Raw genomic sequence first — 21359 nt, 5'->3', positions numbered from 1 at the left:
CTTTTGGAGAGTTTTTCAACCTTGGCTATCTGACATATAATGCCCTTAGAGGTTGGGGGGTGTTTTGTTTTTTATTGTAATGTGTCAGAGTGAGGCAAGTCAGTCTGGAAAGAGGTGGAGGAGGTCTGGAAGAATGAGCGTGTAAATCTCTGGTGCTGAGTGGGCTGGGAGGCTCTGTGGGTACACTGTTCCTGCCCCTCTTGCTCACACAGCACATCACCCTTCACTGGTGTTGTGAAGCAACTTTGCCATAAAGAAAAATTTTGATCTGAGTATCAGCAAATCAGGCTCTCAGCCACCAGTGAGAAGTCAGCCTAGAGGGACGGGCTGAGAGAACAGATTTTCCTATCCAGTCATGACCTCCTGGGCACCTGCAGTGTGCCACACACTTCCCCATACCCCAGGTGGGTGACCAGTGCCACACCTTTCCCTGCTCTCTGAGTGACCAGTGCCCCTCCGCCCAAGGGGCCAGCACAGCAGGGCAGTGACCACTGGGACCAGGCACTGCAGGAACCCCCCGTGACCCAGGCACTGACAAAAGCTTGCTAAGTAGAACTTTTTGTACCTGAGCTGGGGGGGTGGATGAACACCAAAATATGAGACAGGAATGCCTCTGAATGGACGGGACAGGTTGGGGTCTCTTCCTCCTCCTGCCCACCCCACGCTGCTTCCAGCCTGGATTTCTGGCTGCTGCCAGCCTGGATTTCTGGCTGCTGCCCTGCTGGTCTCCAGCTGACGGGGACGGCAGCAGTGACATTCCAGACCCCACCACGGTGCACGGGGGGGCTCAGGCTTTCCACTGTGCTGGAAAAAGGCCCCAGATACTGAACTGGCCTCAAACTGGAATGTGCCTGCTTAGGAATTATTATTTTTTTAAAACAGCAATGGTAACTTTTTAACAACATCCTTTTATTCTTTTAAATCCTTTCTGTCCAGGGAGTGTCAGGTGAAAATATGGTGTAATATATACAGTTTTCTTTTCTTTAAATTTCTTACATCACAAAGTTTGGGTTTTGATTTGTTGCATGAGAATTGTTATGAAAATACTGAATGAGCTGTTTTGAATGCTTGCTTAACATATGATTCATATTTTGTCCATTTTGCAAGCACAAAGAAGAAAGTTAATTGATTTGGCTTTGTTTCTGAAATAATTTTCTTTTGCAGGTGGAGACAACCTAAGCATCTGGATTTTGCCAATGCAAATTGATTTTTAAGTTTCAGATATTGATTATTCTACATATGCATGAGTTTTGGAAGTAATTGTAAATGGGAATATTAACAAACTTAGTTGTTGTTTTATAAATTTATATGCAAATTGATCAAACAAAGAGAGCATGATGGATGCTTACACTTTTTATCTTCCTTTTACAATTCACTTGAATTTTCTGCAATAACATGCTGTTAGCTTTTCTCATATTCATTGAGGCAGCAGCAAGGTGAGACAATGGAACTTGGCAAGCAGAAGAAATTTATTTATGAAGACTGCAGGTGTGGTGTAAGCAGATACAGCAATTTTTAATCAGGGCAGTTTAAAATCCCTTTGTGGAGTAAATAATGCCCTCTAAAATGCTTTTTGGTTAATCTAGTCAGATCAGCTTTGCAGCTGAAGAACTGCCGTGTAATAATTTCTTCACTTGACAGCACCAGGTCCTTTAATATAGTAAATGGACAATACCTAACTTAGTAAAGGCAGGTTCAGGTGTCTGCCATAAATAGTTCTAAGGTATATTTGGGTCTGAATGTGCATTCTCGGGCGTTGCTGGTGCCTGGTGGTCACCATGGCCCTCTGAGCCGTTTGTGACGGCAGCCCCGGGGCTGTGTGGGCCCAGGGGTGCCGTGGGGGTGTCACACACGACGGGTGCAGTGGGGGTGTCACACACGACGGGTGCTCTGTGGGGGTGTCACACACGACGGGTGCAGTGGGGGTGTCACACACGACGGGTGCTCCGTGGGGGCATTTTCCTCCTGCCTGGGCTGGCAGCTGCTCAGGAGTGCTGGGGCTGCTGAGGGGTGGGGGCGACCCCAGTGATCCCAGTCCGGGTCTGGCTGTGGGGCTGCCCGTGGCCGATAAATGAGATGGGTATGGTGGAGAGCTCAGAGATGGATTTAATGCATCTGACCACAGGCAGCACCCAAAGGCGAGCAGCGTGGTTAGCCTGGCATTTTGTAGGGGTTTACCTAGGGGCAGGTGTCCAAGCTTGGTTACAGGGCTGGGCCTTGACCTTGTAAGTCTAAGGTCTTGAACCAACGGGCCTTACTCTGTTGGCATCTTCCTAGTGTGCCACCTCCCCGATCTCAGGTTTATTCCCTCGGTGTAGGGATCCCGGGCTAAGCTTTGATCTGTCCCTGGCAGTTTCCAGGCTCCCACAGCTGCAGGTGCTCCGGTGGGCACGCTCTGTGTTCTACGGGCTGGGCTCTGCCGCCGGCTGCGGCGCCTCCGCCTCCCCGGGAGCCGCAGACGCCCCCGCCAGTTTCACCCGGAAGGATCTGGAGAGGCGGTAGCAGAGAACGGGGTCGAGGCAGAGGTTGGAGATGGCCAAGAGCAGGGTGGCCTCCTTGGCCTTGAAGAGGGCGCGGCGCAGGGGGCAGGCGGCGGCGGCGCTGCCCTGGCTCAGCGTGTAGGGGATGCGCACGGCGTGGTAGGGCACGAAGCAGAGCAGGTAGGCGGCCGTCAGCAGCAGCACGTGGCGCCGCGCCCGCCGCACGCTGCCGCGCTGCTCGCCGCGCCCGTGCCGCCGCAGCTGCCGCGCCGCCAGCGCGTTGGACACCAGCATCACGGCCGAGAAGTTCAGGAATATCGCCGTGCAGATGAAGTTGGTGAACACGTGCCAGTCCCTCCCGAACTTTGTTTTGAAGTCGATGCACGACACGCCAGGCCTTTCTTCGATGTGCTGGATGGGAATGGCCATGTTGGGGACGGTGATGAGGAGGAGCATGACCCACACCACCGCGCACAGGGTCTTGGCAAAGCCGGGCTCCTGGATGCGGTACACCTTGGAGCTGTGCATCAGCTGCAGGCAGCGGTCCACGCTCACGAACCCCAAAAATACGATCGATAAATACATGTTCAGGTAGATGAAGCAGGCGGTGACTTGGCAGTGGAATATCCTCAGATTCCAGGACGCAATTCCTAGGTCAACAATAATCTTCACTGGCAGTGTCAAAGTCAGCAAGAAGTCTGCGGTGAGGAGGTTGATTAAGTAGATGTTGACACACTTCTCTTTCTGGTCCTTCTGTGTGAATGCCCACAGCGCAAAACAGCTTCCAATAATTCCCATAAGAAAAATCAAGTAGTAAAAATAGGTAAAAGGTTCCATTTCTTCGTAGAGATGACATTCAGAAATGTTGCTTGACATTGTAAACTCCTTGTGTGAGTTGGCTGTGCTGACAGAAGAGGACAGCAATGACATCAGCCTTTCCTGAGCAACAGTAATTATTCTCTTAGAATTTTGTTTGATTAATTCTAAAAAAAGAATACAGTTAGGAAGAAATATTTTTCTCTTGCTTCATGCTTCTTCCCAAATACTCAGGAGGGCTTTGTTCTCATGCTGAAAGAATTAGAAATGTATTAGGATTTGTTTCTGAAAGCACAGAGCATTCTGAGCAGCATTTCCACTACTGGAGCTTTTCTGACACTGTTTGGTTCAACACCTGGCTCCAGCCAAAATGCTAGAGAAAAAGGTTTGAATCTATTTAAACAGCTGGTAAATGATGATCATACTAAAACATGATAACCTTTGAAGGATTGAAGCTATGTCTGAAAAAAAGGTAGTATTTGTAGCATCCCTGTTCTGTAAAACTGTGTTGGGAGTTCTGAGGGCATGCACTGTCCAAGCAATATACAGACATGTCAGATGGGTGAGCAAATGGTCCTCATCAGTCCTAAGGTTTGCAAACTGCTCTTCATTACCACTTGAACAGAGAGTGAATTAACTGTGTTTCTATCAAGCCTTTAGGAAAAGCGCATTTTAAAGAAGCAGATAAAAAATAATTTTTCTCACTTTCTTTGTAGGCTTTGGTAGAAAAGGGAAGTAGAAAATTTTGGTCCTAATTTAATTAAATACCCCTTGAAGACTGAGGGGGTTTTGTTTGTTTGCTGCACTGTCAGTCTGCTACAAAGAATGGCTGTGGGAAAGGCTGCTCCTTTGAATTTCTTGGAACCAACACATTTATGTCCTGAGCAGCATCAGACTGCAACACCTCTATTTTTTCTATATTGTACAGAATATTCCATACAATATTCTGTACCATGCAGTAGTAAGAGAACTACTGCACATATTATTTAATCTGTTAAATTGTACCCAGATTTGCATCGTTCATAAGGCAAAAGAGTTGCAGGGACTCCAGTGGTTTAAAACGTTGGAGAAGGCAGTTTGTTCCTTGCAGCTGGCTCTGTGCAGGGGTCTCTTGCCCTGACAACAGGAGCTGGGCTGCAGGGGCTCTGGGAGGGCAGGGGGTTGCAGGGGGTTGCAGGGGGTTGCAGGGGCTGCAGGGGGCTGCAGGGGTGGCAGGGGTTGCAGGAGGTTGCAGGGGGCTGCAGGGGGTTGCAGGGGTTGCAGGGGGTTGCAGGGGTTGCAGGGGTGGCAGGGGTTGCAGGGGCTCAGGGAGGGCAGTGGCTCTAGGGTTGCAGGGGGTTGCAGGGGTGGCAGGGGGCTGCAGGGGGTTGCAGGTGTGGCAGGGGGCTGCAGGGGGTTGCAGGGGGTTGCAGGGGTGGCAGGGGTTGCAGGAGGCTGCAGGGGTTGCAGGAGGCTGCAGGGGGCTGCAGGGGCTCTGGGAGGGCAGTGGCTCTAGGGTTGCAGGGGGTTGCAGGGGTTGCAGGGGTGGCAGGGGTTGCAGGAGGCTGCAGGGGGTTGCAGGAGGCTGCAGGGGGTTGCAGGGGGTTGCAGGGGTGTCAGGGGGTTGCAGGGGTGTCAGGGGGTTGCAGGGGTCGCAGGGGGCTGCAGGGGGCTGCAGGGGGTTGCAGGGGTTGCAGGGGTTGCAGGGGTTGCAGGGGTTGCAGGGGTTGCAGGGGTCGCAGGGGGCTGCAGGGGGCTGCAGGGGCTCAGGGAGGGCAGTGGCTCTAGGGTTGCAGGGGGTTGCAGGGGTGGCAGGGGGCTGCAGGGGGTTGCAGGGGCTGCAGGGGGTTGCAGGGGTTGCAGGAGGCTGCAGGGGGTTGCAGGGGCTCAGGGAGGGCAGGCAGTGCTGCTGCCTGGGCTCCCTGGCTGAGGTGCTGGAGTTTCCTGCTCCGTGACAGGGACAGCCCAGCTTGTCCCCATCCCCTGTGGGCAGGGGTACCTGGCACACCCAGCCCCCAGGGGCTGTGACCTGTGGCACTGGCTACTGCCACAGCCAGGGTGGCTCGCCAAAAGCTGAGCCCAACCTCTGGAGCATTTGGCAGTTGGGTTTTGGGCTGTACATTCATGGAGATCTAACCAGACTTTAACAGAGACTGAAGCCACCTACCTGTGCTGGTGGCCTGGGGTCTTCTGAGCATTGTCTGCAAAGGTCTGATGTCCCTCAGCCACTGCTGTCCCAACCTGCTGTGTGTGACCTCCTGCCCAGGCTGCCTCTGCCAGGTCTGAAAGGGTGGCTGTGGTTTCCAGATGAGCTGATTGACGCAGTCAAGCTCAGCGTTCAAGCAGCTGGATCACGTGGAAGTTACCCAAAAAGCAGTGACAGAGAGAAATGAGTGCTCATGGAACTGCCCAGAGCCCTCTCTTTCCTGTTCCTGTGGGCTGTAACCGTGTGACATCAGGGGCTCTTCTTGGCTTTTGTTTTCCGAAGTCTGAAACTCTGTTTCCCCCTTTCCCCACGTATATCTCACATTTAAAATCCATCTAAAATCAGGATTTTGCAATGTAGCTGGTCCTCATTCATTTTAATACTCCTGCATGAAATTCTAGGTTCTGGGAATCTCATGGTGTTTGTTTGAGTGTTACACTTATTTGGCAGATTTGAAGATTCTAAATCTTTGGATATTTTCCAAGCACCATTAAACATAAAAATGACACATTAGGGAAGTCAGGGAAATCTTTATTTTTTCTTTGGTTGGCTTAGGAAACCATGAGAAAAGATCTGACACCATGCTGGGGGTGAGGTACTGAGAGCAATACTGAAACTCCAGCTGGTGGCCCTTGGTTGGAGCTGAGAATCCACAGGAATTTACAAACCCTGCACCAGAGCTTTGTGGAGGAACAGATGAAGAATGTCTGGTTTTAGGTTTAGACATAAACTGAAAGTTCAGACCATATTTGTCAAAATGTTTGCAAAGCTTCATAATCTGGAATGATCCAGTGTCCAGCTGTGAGCAAACATCGACTCATTTTATAGTGTTCTCCTCCTGCAAAGCTCATCTTCCTACACTTGCAGGGTTTTTTACACCCACACTGCAGCAGTGGCAGTTGTTTCTGTCTGTGTGTCACTGTCAGTCAGTTCCCCCTTTGCTGCAGAAAAAAAAAAAGCTCAGGGAACTTTTCCAGGTCTAAAAGGACCAAGTGATGGTTCAATAAACTTTTACTGCATAATGGTCTGCCCTTCCTGCAGAAGTGCTATGGGAAGAGAGCAGATATTGGAATGTGAGTTTCCTGAGTGTGTGAGGAGCTAGCTTGGAGTATCCGAGGACCAAATGTTTAAAAATTTTTCACCCTTAGATCTGTTTGGACTAAAATAAAATGCAGTGGTAGAAAGGGGAAGGACTTGTTATTTCTATTCCTATAGTTTCTTTGTTAAGTAGAATGAAGACATTCAGCTTCAGAGCCACTGTCTGAAAGCTTTAGTGGATATTTTAGGCCTTGGTATGTTTTCCCTTTACAATAATAAAATAAAATTTTAAAAGAGCTGCTATGAAAAATAAAGTTACAAACCAGATTATATTTGTATAGAGCAAGTTGGTGGCTTTCAGCTGTTACCTTGGTCCAGACAGAAATGCTTTACTGCTGTGTAAAAATTACAGGAAAACCAGCAAACCATTTTTTATATTCTCTCTGGATTTAAATGTACCAGAGTTTTTAGACAGCTGTTCTTGTGTGTTCCCAGATGGCTCCGTGATGTTCCTGCCTCCGTCTGCACCAGCACCGAGGGAGGTGCTGCAGTCTGGTGTGGACATATTTCTGTTCATGGGAGCCCAGAGGGGCAGACTGGGCTGGCTTTGGGTCTGCTGGACGGTTCTTTCAGAGAGCCACGGCCTGCAGCTCCAGCACGTTCCAGGTATCCTCTCCCTGTTTCTGGGATCCAGAGGGGTCGTGTCACACCCCAGTGCAACCAGGGCAGCAGCTGAGAAGCGCGGGGTGAAGGTTGGCACAGGCAGTGTCAGACAGAGGAGCAGCGCCTGCTGTTATCTGAACCCTCTCCTGTTTGCTGCTGGTTGTTGTGTGCTCTGTTTCTTTGGGACGTTTGTGTTCATGAATAGCTTCCTGAAATGTGCATTATTGCAGAGACACAAATCTACACTATGTTTATGCTTTCCCGAAGCGTATTTGATCTTCTGGATTTAGAAATTTCAACCTCATTTGAAGCTTTCAGCTTGAGATGCAGTTTTTGATACAGCTTTTCTCTAAAGGGGAGGCAGAGGAAAAAATAAATAATGGGGTCGAGGCAGACGTTTGCAGCAGAAAGCACCAGAGTGAACTCCTTGGCGTAGTACAGGGATTTTTGGGACTGGCAGGTGAACTGGGAGCTGGTCTGGCTCAAGGTGTACGGGGTCCTGCAGAGGTGGTAGGGCACAAAGCAAATGACAAACACAAACATGATGGTGAATATGTTCCGGCTGGTTTTTCTCTTGGCCATGTCTGAGCTCCTCCGGAACTTTTTGTAAGAGCTGTATATTTTTTTGGATATAGAAGTGTAAAATATGATTAGCAGAAAAAAAACAATCCAGAAAATCCCTGTGCAAATATAAGTTGTTGCTTTGTGCCACTGTCTGCCTAGCTCACTTTTAAGCCCTATACATTTTCTGGAGTAATTGTCTTTAGTGATTTCATTAGTTAAAATCATATTTGGAAATGACATAATCATTAATAACAGCCATATGATTACGGAGACCACCTTGCTGTAGTTAACTGTGTGAACAAAGGAGGTGAACAAAGGCTTCACGATTTTGTAGTACCTGTCAAACCCTATGAGGCCAAAGAAGGTGATCCCGATGTACATGTTCATGTAGAACACCACTGCAGAGTACCTGCACACAAACAGGCTGAGCTCTGCAGGTGCAATCTCTGAATCAGCAAGGATCTTGAAAGGAAACGTCAGGCTCATGAGGAGATCGGCCACAGCGATGTTCTTGAGATAGACAATAAAACTCTTTGTGCTGGAAACGTAGAGGAAGACCCAGGCTGCCCCGGCGTTGAGCGCGAGCCCTGCGAGGAAGATGAGGCAGTAGAGCAGGGGGATGATGGTCGTGGTCACCACCGTGCTGTGGCTGCAGGTGTTTCCCGAGGAGTTGGTGCTGGAGTTGAACATCTTGCAGAATCTTCATTCCTGGAAGCAGAGAAGGGAATATCTCGGTAGGACAGGGTGGTGCTGGGCTTTCTGCTACTTACTCTAAGTTTTCTACCCTCACTTCCAAACACACTCGGTGTGCCTCTCAGAAATGACCACATTCCCACACCTCAGCATTCCCAGCAGGACATGCAGAGGATTTTCTGAGTGGTGCCCTCTCACTTTCTGGCGATGTTCCAGGGCATGTTGTTGCTTTGAACACGACTTCTGTGACATGGCTGTCAAGTTTCAGAGTTCACCCTGCCTTACTGCACATAAGAATAATATTTATAAGCTGTTTTATTTATTTACCCTGAATTTACCAGAGGTTGTGTAGCTGCAAGTACACATTTTAGCTATTTATGGAAACTAATGCAGCTGTTTAATAAATATGTAATACAGTTACTGGGTCAGGAACTGGTGACAGGGGTCACTGTCTCCAGAAATCTCCTTTGAACTGCAAAATGGAGTTGATCGGGGGGGTGATCAGGCTGGATGGTACCTCTGATGTTAGGGGGAAGCTGCAGAAGGAGGAAGCACAACGCTCACCACAGCCACTGCAAGTTGTGCTGAGTGTGCTAAAAGAAGAATCTTATTTGAGATTTTCTCTCTAATGTGGCAGGGATGTGGTACTGGTGGAACCTGCGGCGCTGTCCGTGCTGGTGCAGCCTGAGGGAGAGCGGCTGTGGGTGTCCCCGGGGCAGAGGGTCTGGGGCTGTGCTGGCACTGTGGGGTGCAGACCCCAGGCTGGGGGGTGGCTGAGGGAGGCCTCCTCCCCCAAACACTGGGGCTCTTCTTGGCCTGAGCGTGGTCAGGGCTGCTCTGTCCCTTCCCTGTGTCCCCAGGGAGGAGCCCAGCCTGGCAGCCTGTGGGGTGCATGCCAGGGGAGACACTCCAGGCCCCCGGCTGGAATTGCTGCTCTCTGGAAGGCACTGCTTGCACTGGCTCTGGAGATATGTGGGTGCATTTGACTTGCTGCAAGTTTGCCAAGAAACTAAAATTTTGTTATTTACTGTTCTTATTATGACATTTGTCATAGGGCAATGTCTGGGTTTTAATACTTAAGAGATTAAAAGTATGTAAAATATACTAATGGGCTATTTTAGCCTCTGGAAGTGGCTTGTTGGCTGGTAGTTGTTCTTGTTTGTCATAGAAAATGGTGGAGGAAAATGGGATGAATGCTGGAATTAGGACGACAGAAGAAAAAAGTCACGTTCCCATTGCAGGAGGCAGTAAGGGAGGATCTGTGTGGTGAAAATGGGATGAATTAGGATGAGTAGATCACACTCCCATTGCAGTAGGGGGGTTCTGTGTGGTGAAAACGGGATGAATTAGGATGACAGAAGGAGTAGGTCACATTCCCATTGCAGTAGGGGGTTCTGCAGTGGTGAAAATGGGATGAATTAGGATGAGTAGGTCACACTCCCATTGCAGTAGGGGGTTCTGCAGTGGCACTGGCGTGGCCGTGCCCGGGGCCCCCCTCGTCCAGCAGGGCTCCAGGAAGGGGTTGGTCAGGGCAGCAGTAACCACCAGAGTGTCTCAGCCTTGCCTTCCAGCTCCTGCTTTCCAGCCCCTCAGGTGTGCTGTGCAAGGACAGAGGACACAGAAAGCCGTGTCTCTGCCCAGCTGCTCCTTGGGCTGCCTGTGAGAGAGGCTGAGAAGGGACGTGTGTCCTGTGGCTGTCACTGCAGCCCTGTGAGCGGCAGTGGCCCCCTGAGCCTGGTGACACCGGGGCAGTGCTCTGTCTGCAGCTGCAGTTAGCAGGGGGAAGGACAGGTGGGTGACTGACTCTGTCCACACTCACAGGACATCCCTCTTCTGATCCCAAAAGGCAAATCTGGGACATTGTGGTGAGGAGGTGGCAGTGGGTGACTCTGTTACATCAGAGACATCATACAGGACATTCTCCTGGCACCACCAGTGAGCTTCTGCTGCTCTGAAGGACAGAGAGGAGAGCCAACAGGCACACAGAGCAGAGGAGATAAGGCTGTGTATTTCCCATTAAAGCCAGGGGCTCCTTTGCCCGCAGTGTCAGGACACCTCAAGGGCAGAGTTGTATTTCTGTCTTGCAAAAACCACCAGTAACTGTTTCATTTCTTCTTCCTGTCCAGTAGTCTCTGTGTGCTTTTGAACCTGAAATTTGACAGCTTTGTCTTCCTGATAAGCTAAATTTTTCATTCTGTTTTTATTTCTGCTTTTTAGACAAGAGTATGCATTATTCTGAGCAACCTTTTAGCCTTAAAAGATTGTTGTCTGTGAAGTATCTGTGCAAACCCTGATACTCAGATGGAAACTTGGACAATGCTTTGAGCTCTTTGCACATAGCATAATTTTCAGATCTAACTCAAATACTCAGTTTTTAAATTAAGTCTCAGAATTCTGCCCCTGAGATCCTTCCTATCTCACATCATTATGTTGGAATTGGGGAGTAGTGGATGTGAGAGGAAATGTTAACTCAGGTAAGAGTAGTTTAAGAAGTTAATAATAATAGTAGTAATAATAATAATAACAACACCAATAATATTGCAATGAAGGAAAATAACAAGGAGAGTGATAAACCCCAAGGAAAACAAGTGGGTCAGCTTTGCTGGTGTGCCCCTCTGCCCTGGCAGGGCATGAGAAGCTGGGAAGTCCTTGACTTGGTGCAAGCCCTGCTCATCAACAGCTAAACAATCATGGTGTAATCAGCATCATTCTTATCCCAAACCCAAACACATTTCTGTACCAGACACTGGGAGAAAATTAACTCTATCCCAGCTAAACCCAGAGCCCTGGGTCAATAAAACATTTAAATGATTATTAGTCTCATCGTCCTAAAACTGGGTTTTTAAAAGTAGTAAAATGTGGCTCAAGGAAGTTTTCCCCTTTAATATTATATTTTAATAGTAGTATTTTTCGTTCAAATATTTTATTTTAAATTCTATTTTTGGATGATTTAAACTATGAGTTTAATATAGTTACATTTTCTCAGTTATAAATGATATCAAAAATAGTTGCTTAAGGAAAATATCTTTTTTAAGGCAGACGAGAAGAATAATTGCCTGTGGGTCCTCCTTCTGCTGGCACAGCTGGAGCCCGCCCCACGGCTGAAACAGTGGTTTCTCCAGCGGCTCTTAGCAGAAACGAAGTCGTTACCTGGTTAGTTAAAGCTGCTCGGTTGTGCTATTAGTTATTAGTGGTTTGCACAACGCGTGGACCCTCAGCTTATTTGCCAGTTTAAAAACTAAAATTGCGCTGGCAGTTACTCCAAAATACCCGAGGATGTTCGGGAGCGCTTGCAGGGGGCAGAGCGGGTGCGGGGAGGCGGCGGGCGGAGTCTCACCTGGCCACAGGTGTGGGCTGGGGGCGCGGTGCCTCCTCCGCGGGGCCGCGCCCGGAGCCCGGGCACGGCCGGGATGGAACCGATCCGGGATGGAACCGATCCGGGATTAAACCGATCCGGGATTGAACCGATCCGGGATGGAACAACAGCCGGGAGAGCCGATCCCGGGAGCCACTCCCGGTCCTGTCCCTGGAGAGCCGATCCCGAGGATGGTCCTGCCCCTGGAGAGCCGATCCCGGGGATGGTCCTGTCCCTGGAGAGCCGATCCCGAGGATGGTCCTGCCCCTGGAGAGCCGATCCCGGGGATGGTCCTGCCCCTGGAGAGCCGATCCCGGGGATGGTCCTGCCCCTGGAGAGCCGATCCCGGGGATGGTCCTGCCCCGGGAGCCGCTCCCGGTCCTGCCCGCCGTGCCCGAGCCCCGCCGCTGCTCCCGGCGCAGCCCTGCGGGGATTTCGGAGCAGAAAGGGGAAAGGGGAAGGGCGAGCCGGGCCGTGCCCCTGCCCAGCTGTGGCCGGGTCTCCGCCTGCAGCTGGCCCTGCAGCTCCTTGGAGACCAGGGCTGAGCAGCTTTCGGGAGAGACACAAGTGCAGCTGGCACACAGCGAGCGGTGTGAGCTGCTGGGCTGGAGTTTGCTTTTCCTAAACTGTTCCCAGGGCTGGCCGCGACCTTTGCTGTGACGCATCCTGCCCCGAGCTCTGTGCATGGGAGGGTCTGAACTGCAGCCACGGGCCTGCGTGCCCTTGCTCCCTGCTCAGGCTGGGAGATGGAGTCTGGGGATGCGTGGTGGCTCTTTGGTGTTTGGCTGTTTCCTTTCTCTTCTTTTTTGTCCCGTTCTTTTCTTTTAACCTTGAACACCTGCTTGGCTTCCTCCCTTCCTGTTCCTCCCAAAAGTTTTCTGGGAGACTCTGAAATCAAGCACAGAATTAGTGGAAATGCATGGTAATAGAAGAGCTAATATGTTCTCTGTGGGTGTAGGAAAGGAGTATATTCTGAGAGAGAGCTGAGATTCGGGGAGATAAATTGAGGTTTATGTGTTTATTTAAAAATAGTTAAATATGTACATTGTGTACCTTAGAATAAGTGAACAGTTAGTGCAGGACTTGAGCTCTGCTTGACAGTGTGTCACCTAAACTTTACAGAAAATACACAATTCCTCATGGACTTTGCTTCTGTGGGGGTTTATCTGTGTAGAAGAAGGGCCCAAAGGCACAGGGAAACACATGTGCCTTCTCCCTGTGTGGTGCTGCATCCTTCACTTGTGGCCATTGTGAGTTACCCTGAACCTCTGTCCTTTCCTTCCCCTGAATTTCATTGAATATCTCTCAGGGCAATAAGGGGGTATCTTGAGAGGCAGAATTGTCAGCACATTCTTGTCAGTACTCTTGTCCCTCTCTGGATCCTGAGACAGCCCAAAGCCGTAGTGGTCAGTCCATGGCTTTGGGGTGATGGTTTGGTGTTGGTTTCATTGGCTATTTCATTCTTCCCCTGTGGATCAGGCAGAGCCAGCAGTGCAGAGGTGTCTCAGGTGCTCCCCAGAAGACACCAGCCAGCCAAGCTTTCCTCTCTTTCTGTGCACCCTGTGGTCATTTCTTGAAGCAGGGAGGAGAGGAGTGAGTCAGACAAGGCTTTGGTTTAAAAGCCGTGGGCTCTCTGAGATAGATAGAGCATGGGAAGCCCCAAAGAAGAGGCAGTGCAGTGTTTGCCAGTGTAAGATGCCAGTCTGTGATGGATTAAATGTTGCAGCACAGATAATTTTTTGCAGTGAGAAGTAAGCAGTTGTCCAGGGCAGAGGATTAAGGGCTTAAAGAGCGGGTGGGGTGGCTGAGCAATGTGTACAGCTTCACCCCGTTGGAATTACTTTGGCCAGCAGGGCAAACCAAGGGTTGCTCTGTTATACAAACATGGGTATTTTTCCAAAATGCCAGCCAAACACAATGTTTAAGGATCTCAAGATACAGCTGCTGTTTGAAAGTAGGCACTGAGCATGGTCACTAGAAGGCCCTGCACTTTACCACGCATTTTAGGTGGCTTAAGAACAAACTGATAATATATTTTACCTTTAGACATGTATGTCTGCTCCTTCCCTCAAAATCCCAAATTCCCTGCTGCTGGTTGTTTTATTAAGAGAAGCTGTTAACGCTTGGTGTGAGCTCAGGGCCTAAGGAGGGAATCCTTTTGCAGGATCCTGCTGATGGCCTGTCCCAGACCAGACAGAGGAGAACCCTGCTGGCGTGTCCCAGCACGTCTGGGGACAGAGACTGGGGTGATCTGGTTCTCCTGTGGATGGGGACAGCCCTGCAGGGTGGGGTGGCAGCTCTGCAGCCTTTGCTGGCAGAAATGGGGCCGATGGGTCCTGGCTTGAGTTCTGACTGCAGGGTCCTGCAGCACCAAGCCACTGCCACGTGGAAGGGCTGTTTGTCACTGGGGCTCCTCCCTGTGCCCTTTGCAGACCTCTGGCACAGCTGCCAGGGCTTCCAGCCCTCCTGAACATGAAGTGATGCAGATCCAAAGCTATCAGTGCCAGCTCTGGGAATTGCTAAAAGCAGGGTGGACAAGACAAATATTTTACTAGGATAATCCCACTAGAAGGCCAGCTAATTACTGAAGTATTGCAGGACTTGTAGTTGGGTTTTTACCCTGTCCAATCTGCCAGCAAATGTTTTCTGCTCAGTTTTGTTTGGGTGAAGGGTGGATGTCTGTGCATCCTCGTTGAGCAGCCTTCTGAGGCCTTACAAGGGTTTGTCTGGAGCTCACTCCTCACGCCCATGCCCTGTCCAGGTGGCACCACTGCTGCTCCCAGGCAGAGGTTTTGCCTTACGGGGTGGCAGGAGAGGGATGCTGAGGGAGGGGACTGTGCTGCAACTTAGAAAATGCTTCATGTGGGGTTTGATTAAGTAGTTTTCCTTACTTAGTCAAAGGAGGCTTTCCTGCAGATGGTTCTCTTGTCTTCCAGCCACAGACAGCAGTTTTTCTAATTGCACATTTGTACTCAAAGATGGTCAACATAATTTTTGCAATTTCTCCTCTGTCTCTTTCTCAAAAGACAATTGTGTTTAAAGTACCTCATTTTGTGACTTCAGAATCACACATTATATATCTGTAACCTTTTCAGGAAATAGGGAGCTTCTGATTTCCTTTTGCATGCAAGATAAACTCTCCTTAAAAACTGCACAAATAACTCCATTATCTTTTCCACTTTTTTCTTTTCTTTCTCTCTCTCTCTTTTTTTTTTTTTTTTTTTTTTAACCTTTTTTCCTACTGCCTTTTTCTCATCCTTCCACTGTTTCTGGTCACAAGTCTCTTGACCACAAGCCTAATATCTGTGTCAACACTCAGCAGAGACAGGGACAAAAAAGTTACCATGTTTCTTCTGGGAGGGTGAGGAGGACAAACCCGTCTATCTGTCTCTGCAATTTGTGCTGAATCCTCATCCCCCAGCTAGATGCAAAATTGGGGTACCTTTTATGCCTTAGTAAGAAGCACTGAGTGCAAAGTTCTGTGAGTGGGGCTGTGGTCAAACCTTCCTTTGTGGGTGCATTTTACAGGACGTGTATAGGTAGGGCGCGGACGTGGTTTACAGAGCATTTCTGGTTAACACAGACCACATCACCTCCATCCATTTGGTGTCTGCACCAGGGGCTCCATCGAGGACTGAGTTTTGCATTTTCTTCACTGTTTCGTGCTTCCAGCCCTGACACAGAGCTGGGTGAGCCTGTCAGGGCCACTCTGCTGATCAGTGCTTTCCCACTGCTTAATCCATCTCGAGTGGCTGGTGGGTGCCAATGCAAAGGCAGGTTTATGGAAATTTGAGTGGGTTTTGTTTCCTTTTTTAGGATTCCTGTGAAGCTGCACTGGTGGAAAGCCACAGGAAAGGTCATTACTAGAGAAACCACAGAAGCAGAGCACAAAATAAATGTAATGACAAAAGCCTGTACCAGTAGTGATCTGGAGTTGGCTCTGAGTACAGGTTCAAATCACATTTCTCCCAAATAACGCCCTGGCATGGAGAGCTCTGCTTTGGCTATTCAATCAGTGAGACACGTTTGAGTTACAAACACTGTAATGCAAATTTTCCCGAATGTAAAAAATCCCAAATGTTAATGAATTGTTTAATTGTTCAGGAATTGCTCCTTGCATTCTTGGGTCAGATCTGCTGTTGTACTTCCATCCAGAGAACTGTGTGTCCTCTTAAAAATCCCCCCTGTGTCCCCTCTGGGACTGAAGAGCCACAGTTTATATCCGTGTCTGCCCTGAGGTGTTTCTCTGGAAGGGCAGCAATAGGTCAGGGTCTGAGACTTTCTGTGCAACTTCCTTGTAGCTTTTTCTTTCAAGATGAACTTTTAGAGACCAAAATTCCATGTCAAATCTGGATAAATTAAATATAGTTGTCTGGTATTTGGGGATTGGAAATTGTTGTATAATTCATTTTTAGCCCTGGGAAAATACTTCACAAACAGCATCTTCAAAGAGCTGTCATGTGTGTGAGTGTGTACAAGCCAGGGACCAGGATTATCACAGATACACCCTGTCAAGTAAAGTAAACTGCTCTGTGGTGACTGTACAGGGAAGTGTTGTGTGCATCCAGGGGTCAGGCTGCAGTGCAGGGCTGGTCCTGGCTGGCCTGCGTGCTGGGGGTGCATGGCTGTGTCCTCCCTTCCCAGATTTCATGTGAATGTCCCACTTCTGGGACAATTCTCAGAAACTACTGATTGCTTTATCCCTTTGGCCCCTGGACAGGGGACACAGTTCTGCAGGCTGTGCTTTCAAGGGCATCATCCCATCCCCTGAGCGTGGCAGCTTTGGGTAACAGATTGTTGGCTGGAAAGCTCTTACGAGGGATCAGCAGTAGCACCTGTCCTAGGAGGAAACACCATGAAAACCCGTCCATTTATTGAAAATACGTGGGCAGTGAGAAGGGTGGTCTGTGGGTGTCACTGAGGGAGGCAGGTGCCCACCTGGCTGTGTCTGCAGCTGCCCTGCCCTGCCCCAGCAGCTGCACCCTGTGCCAGGGCCAGCCCCAGGCCCTGGCTGCTGTCTCCTCACCTGGCTGCGGTGTCCTCTGGCTGGGACCAGCAGGGACACTGCCCCTGCAGTGGCTCTTTGGGCTTTGCTGGGCTCGTGTGGGAAATCCACTGTCCAAGGCCACTGTGAATTTAACACAGAAACTCTCAGGCACAATTTAACAGGCCATAAACCCTTGGTGATTTACTCTTGTAAAAGGGAGACCAGGAGCACTCAGTCTTGATTTGCTTTAATCGTGTAAGACCCAAGAGGACGGTCTTTGGTTAGGAATGTCTGCACACAGAACTGATCTTCCAGTCCTAAATACAATCATTCCATTTAATCTGGTGCTTGTGAGAATTCAAGCTATGCAGCCCAGACCCCAAAATGGTTCTCTTAATATGGCTTTGTATGTGCATGGATTGCTCAGGGTGCAAGATGGCAGATTTGGTCCCAGAACTGGTCTGGTGTGTGTGAACAGTTTTCTACAGAGTTGCTTGGGAAACAGGGTTTATCTGTGGTATTTTAGCCATTTAAAGTATTTTTATTTAAAGTAGGATAAATACCCAAAGTATTTTGTCTTCCTTTCCCTGATCATGTAAGTGGTTTCATAATACTTGCATTAATCCACATATTATCATACTTACATTTCAACTTCTTAATTATTCATAAACCAAAATCTAAACCTTAACTAACAGTGTTTAAAAAAAATGGGAGAAAGAGACTCATCTTTCAGTGGAAAATTTATGAAAGATCTTCTCATTCAGAATTTAATCTTGTTATTTGAGTGCTGCATTTTCAGGATTTTCTTGTCAACCTCCTTTTTTTTTGTGTGTATATTAAAAGGAAAGTCCTTCTGTGTGTGAGGCACTGGCCGACGGGCTGTTGCCACCTCCTGCCCGTGAGCTGCACTGCATCCCGGGCTGGCTGTGAGCACAGACTGCTCCGGGCCCTGCTAGCTCCTGCAGCCTGCCTTTATTAGCTGGGGTAGTTTGTGTCCAAGTGATTTTTGCTCTAAACAAATCTGATTTAATCCCCAGTGAGTGCAGGTCAAACTGATCCCCGTCAACATCACAGGGTGGAGAGGACTCAGAGCAAGCACTGGGTGAGATGTGCTGCTGGCACCAGAGCACCGTGAGGGACACGGGGTGCCCGGGCTGGTGGCACAGAGCCTGTGGCACAGAGCCCTGTGGCACAGAGCCCTGCACTGCCCCGGGCACACCGAGGGTCCCCACGGGGCCTGGGCCACCTCCTGCCCTGCCCTTCAGCTGCAGCCATCCTCCAGACCCGGGGGAGCAGGTTCCTCACGCGGATGCTGCTGCAGGGCAGAGGGTCCATCCTGGCTGCAGCCTCCTGAGCTCAGGGCTGTTTTCTGAGCTGAGGCAGCCTTGTGTTGGTTTCTAAACCCACCAGCCCAGCAGCCAACCTGCCTACCTACCAAAAGAGCCCCCAAGCCCATGGAGTGAGCCTGATCCCTGCGGGGATGGACTTTGAGGTGGATGTTGGTGGGCTGACACAGAAGAGCTGACCGTGTCTGCACATCCCTTAATGAGCTTCCATGGTCAGGTACTGAAAGAGACATTTTATTTACATGATATACAAGCCCCCTCACAAGCCAGCAAAGTCTCTGCGGGGGCCTTCAGACGTCGGTGTACTCGTGGTAGATGCGCACCTCTGATCTCCTGACGCTCTGGAGGGACCTGATGCTCTCGCTCCTGGTTCTCATGTTGGATTTCCTGAACAGCCTTCGTGAGAACGACCGACACATGAAAAAGTAAATGATGGGATCCAGACAGACATTGCACGCGGACAGGAACAGCGTCATTTCCTTACAGTAATACAAGATTTTGTGTGCAGAGTCATCTAAAATTTTGTCCAGGTGACTAAAAGTAAAGGGTATTCGGCACAAATGGTAGGGCAAAAAGCAGGTGAAGAACACAGCCACGACAACCCTTATGCTCTGGTTGTGCTTCCGCTTTCGGCTGGACGAGCTGATGAACTGTTTGCTGGATTTGTAGATGTACCTGGAAATGGCAATGTAGCACCCTATGAGCACTATCAGCACCACCACGAACATGCAGGTGTTGATGTAGATGACAGCCGAGTGCCACTTGACTCCCAGCGGAGACTTCAGCTTCAGGCAGTCATCGACGTTCCTCCGGGTGGGGTAGCCGTTGGTGAGGATCAGGTTTGGCAGCGCCAGGAACGCCATCACCACCCACACGCAGGCTGACAGGATCTTGGTGAAGGTGATGCTGTACATCCTGGAGTCTCCGAAGGGCTTCACCACCTTGAGGTAGCGGTCGATGCTGATGAGCCCCAGGAAGACGATGGTGGTGTACATGTTGGCGTAGAACAGCACCGTGGAGTAGCGGCACAGGAAGGAGTTGAAGTGCCACGGCCCCAGCTGCGAGTCCTGGATGATCTTGAAGGGGAACGTCAGCGTCATCAGCAGGTCTGCAACCACGATGTTCTTGAGGTAAAAGATGAAGCTGGTTTTGTTCCTGATGTGGAAGAAGATCCACACGGCCAGGCCGTTGAGCAGGAGGCTGGCCAGGAAGATGAGGAGGTAGAGCACGGGCAGGACGATGGTGGTGAACTCCCCGTGCGCGGGGGGCCCGCGGGCGCTGGCGTTGGGAGAGCTGCCATTGTCAGGGCTGAGGCGATTGTCTGGGGAGGGAGGGAGCACAACGGGTTAAACTCTCTGCTGTTCTACCCGGGGACAACTCAGAGCTGTCCCCTCTGGGCAGTCTGGGGACAGCTCAGAGCTGTCCTCTCCAGGCAGTCTGGGGACAACTCAGAGCTGTCCTCTCGGGGCAGTCTGGGGGCAACTCAGAGCTGTCCCCTCTGGGCAGTCTGGGGACAACTCAGAGCTGTCCTCTCCAGGCAGTCTGGGGGTGACCAGCTCAGAGCTGTCCTCTCGGGGCAGTCTGGGGACAACTCAGAGCTGTCCTCTCGGGGCAGTCTGGGGACAACTCAGAGCTGTCCTCTCAGGGCAGTCTGGGGACAACTCAGAGCTGTCCTCTCAGGGCAGTCTGGGGCTGTTCTGGTGAACCATAAATCAGAGCTGCAGGTTGTCAGCTCTTGGCTTTCTTGACAGAGTGCGACTTGTGAGCTGAGATGTTTGTCATGAGACAGGGCTCTGGAGAGACTCCCCAGGCCTATCAAAACACTCATTTAAACTTGGTTTACTTAAATGTATTTAAAAATCACAGTCTCTGGGGGGTTTTAAGATTTCATATGTAAATGTTTGTGAAAAACCTCTAAGCTCTGCCATGAAATGACAGCACACTTTGTTTCATGTTGTTTGTGCTCTGACCTTGGCTGGTGAGGCAAACCAGGCTGGTGTGGGGCAGCGCTGGGCAGTGCTCACACAGCCCGTGCTGGAATGACTTATTTCTTTCAAATGTTGGTAGGAACTGACAGTAACAAAACAAACACTTATCAATCACTTATATTTCCACTGTTATTTTACCTGGCAGTTTTCCATAGGACAAATTGTACCCCATCCTTTGCGCTGCTGTAGGTTTTCAGCTGAAAAGCTCTTCAGGAGTCCCACTGGCAGCTGTGGGTCTGGGCTGCAGCAGGGCCTGTGCCAGGATGATGTTCTGGGGGAAAAAAAATCCAACTTTAAACCAAAGCAAAATAGAAGAGCCCGCCTTCTTGTCCCCTGCATGGAGAGGAGCTTTGTGAAAGGATCTTCCTCTGGAATTCCCAGTGAAGGCCTGGCTGAGGTGGCTGAGGGCACAGTGGTTCTGTTGTCAGGTCTTTATTGCCCTCTTCTTGCTCATTTCGGTGATGGATGACCATGAGTAGATTTTTTTTTTTAAATCATCACTCACTTCTTGAAGGAAAATGTTTCATCAGTAAATATGAGCTATGTGTGTATAACTTCATAGTGTATCCCCCAAATTGGGGTGGAAGTGTTGGAAATTACAAGTTCCTGTTCCTTTTTCATAGAAAATGGCACACAAGGAACACTGAAACCTGCAGAAACTCATTTATGCCATGATGGCATCATGATATTTGACATTATTCAAAGGGATTTTGCCAATACTAGTTTGTAAGGCTGTACTCCAAATTGTTCTTTCCTCTATCAGTATACAAATGCAGAAACTTTTCTGGCATTCATTTTTTGGTTTTTTGCTTTGTTTTGATAGGAAAACTGGCAAAATAGTTCAGATCTCACCAGTTCCACTAGACCTGACTGCTCTCACGGGAATGAAGAGAGGATGGAATTCCTGCAGCCCTTTTGGAGATCAGAACCTGTTTTAGGTGCCATCCCCATAAAGGAACCATGTGGAGTGGCACTAGATGGCACCAAAGCAAGTAATGGTGTATGAAAGCATCAGTAAAATCTTTAATTTGGATATTTTAACCTTTTTAGCAGTCTGGCTTCTTGGCTGTTTGCTCTGGCAGTAACAAGACTGTCAAGGGTGTTGTAGGTATTTTGTTTTCTGTGGGTCTGAGCAGCAGTAGTCCCTCATGTTTTGTTGTTGTTGAGGATTTGCAGCTCTCTTTTCTGCCCAGGAGGCACAGAGATCAAAAGAGTATGATTTTATGAAAAGATGCATATGTAAC

At 49.5% G+C, this 21359-nt stretch overlaps 3 protein-coding genes across 3 annotated transcripts; all 3 read right to left on the bottom strand.

Annotated features, from left to right (window-relative positions):
- Nucleotides 1–1451: 1451 nt before the first annotated feature.
- GPR171 (G protein-coupled receptor 171) lies at nucleotides 1452–5652 on the bottom strand. Its single transcript, XM_063408544.1, has 2 exons — nucleotides 5443–5652; nucleotides 1452–3548 (listed from the first exon to the last, which is right to left on the bottom strand). The coding sequence occupies exon 2, from the start codon at nucleotides 3408–3410 to the stop codon at nucleotides 2403–2405; it is 1008 nt and encodes a 335-aa protein (XP_063264614.1). The 5' UTR covers nucleotides 3411–3548; nucleotides 5443–5652; the 3' UTR covers nucleotides 1452–2402.
- A 357-nt stretch (nucleotides 5653–6009) lies between these two features.
- Nucleotides 6010–12217, bottom strand: P2RY14 (purinergic receptor P2Y14). Its single transcript, XM_063408543.1, has 2 exons — nucleotides 11777–12217; nucleotides 6010–8454 (listed from the first exon to the last, which is right to left on the bottom strand). The coding sequence occupies exon 2, from the start codon at nucleotides 8434–8436 to the stop codon at nucleotides 7423–7425; it is 1014 nt and encodes a 337-aa protein (XP_063264613.1). The 5' UTR covers nucleotides 8437–8454; nucleotides 11777–12217; the 3' UTR covers nucleotides 6010–7422.
- Nucleotides 12218–18417: 6200 nt separating this feature from the next.
- Nucleotides 18418–20287, bottom strand: GPR87 (G protein-coupled receptor 87). The gene is made up of 2 exons (XM_063408539.1): nucleotides 20254–20287; nucleotides 18418–19448 (listed from the first exon to the last, which is right to left on the bottom strand). Exons 1-2 carry the CDS (start codon nucleotides 20285–20287, stop codon nucleotides 18418–18420), a joined length of 1065 nt encoding a protein of 354 aa, XP_063264609.1.
- Nucleotides 20288–21359: the final 1072 nt, after the last annotated feature.

This window comes from Prinia subflava, chromosome 11 (assembly GCF_021018805.1).
Source record: "Prinia subflava isolate CZ2003 ecotype Zambia chromosome 11, Cam_Psub_1.2, whole genome shotgun sequence".
NCBI classification, from domain to species: Eukaryota; Metazoa; Chordata; class Aves; order Passeriformes; family Cisticolidae; genus Prinia; species Prinia subflava.
This window is presented reverse-complemented; position numbering and strand designations above follow the sequence as displayed.

Excerpts from the sequence above, each read along its gene's own strand:
- P2RY14 (XM_063408543.1), bottom strand. The coding sequence starts at position 8,436 with ATGTTCAACTCCAGCACCAACTCCTCGGGAAACACCTGCAGCCACAGC.
- GPR87 (XM_063408539.1), bottom strand. The coding sequence starts at position 20,287 with ATGGGGTACAATTTGTCCTATGGAAAACTGCCAG. Across the intron at positions 19,449-20,253 it reads GTCCTATGGAAAACTGCCAG|ACAATCGCCTCAGCCCTGAC; the intron begins GTAAAATAACAG and ends CTCCCTCCCCAG.
- GPR171 (XM_063408544.1), bottom strand. The coding sequence starts at position 3,410 with ATGTCATTGCTGTCCTCTTCTGTCAGCACAGCCAACTCACACAAGGAG.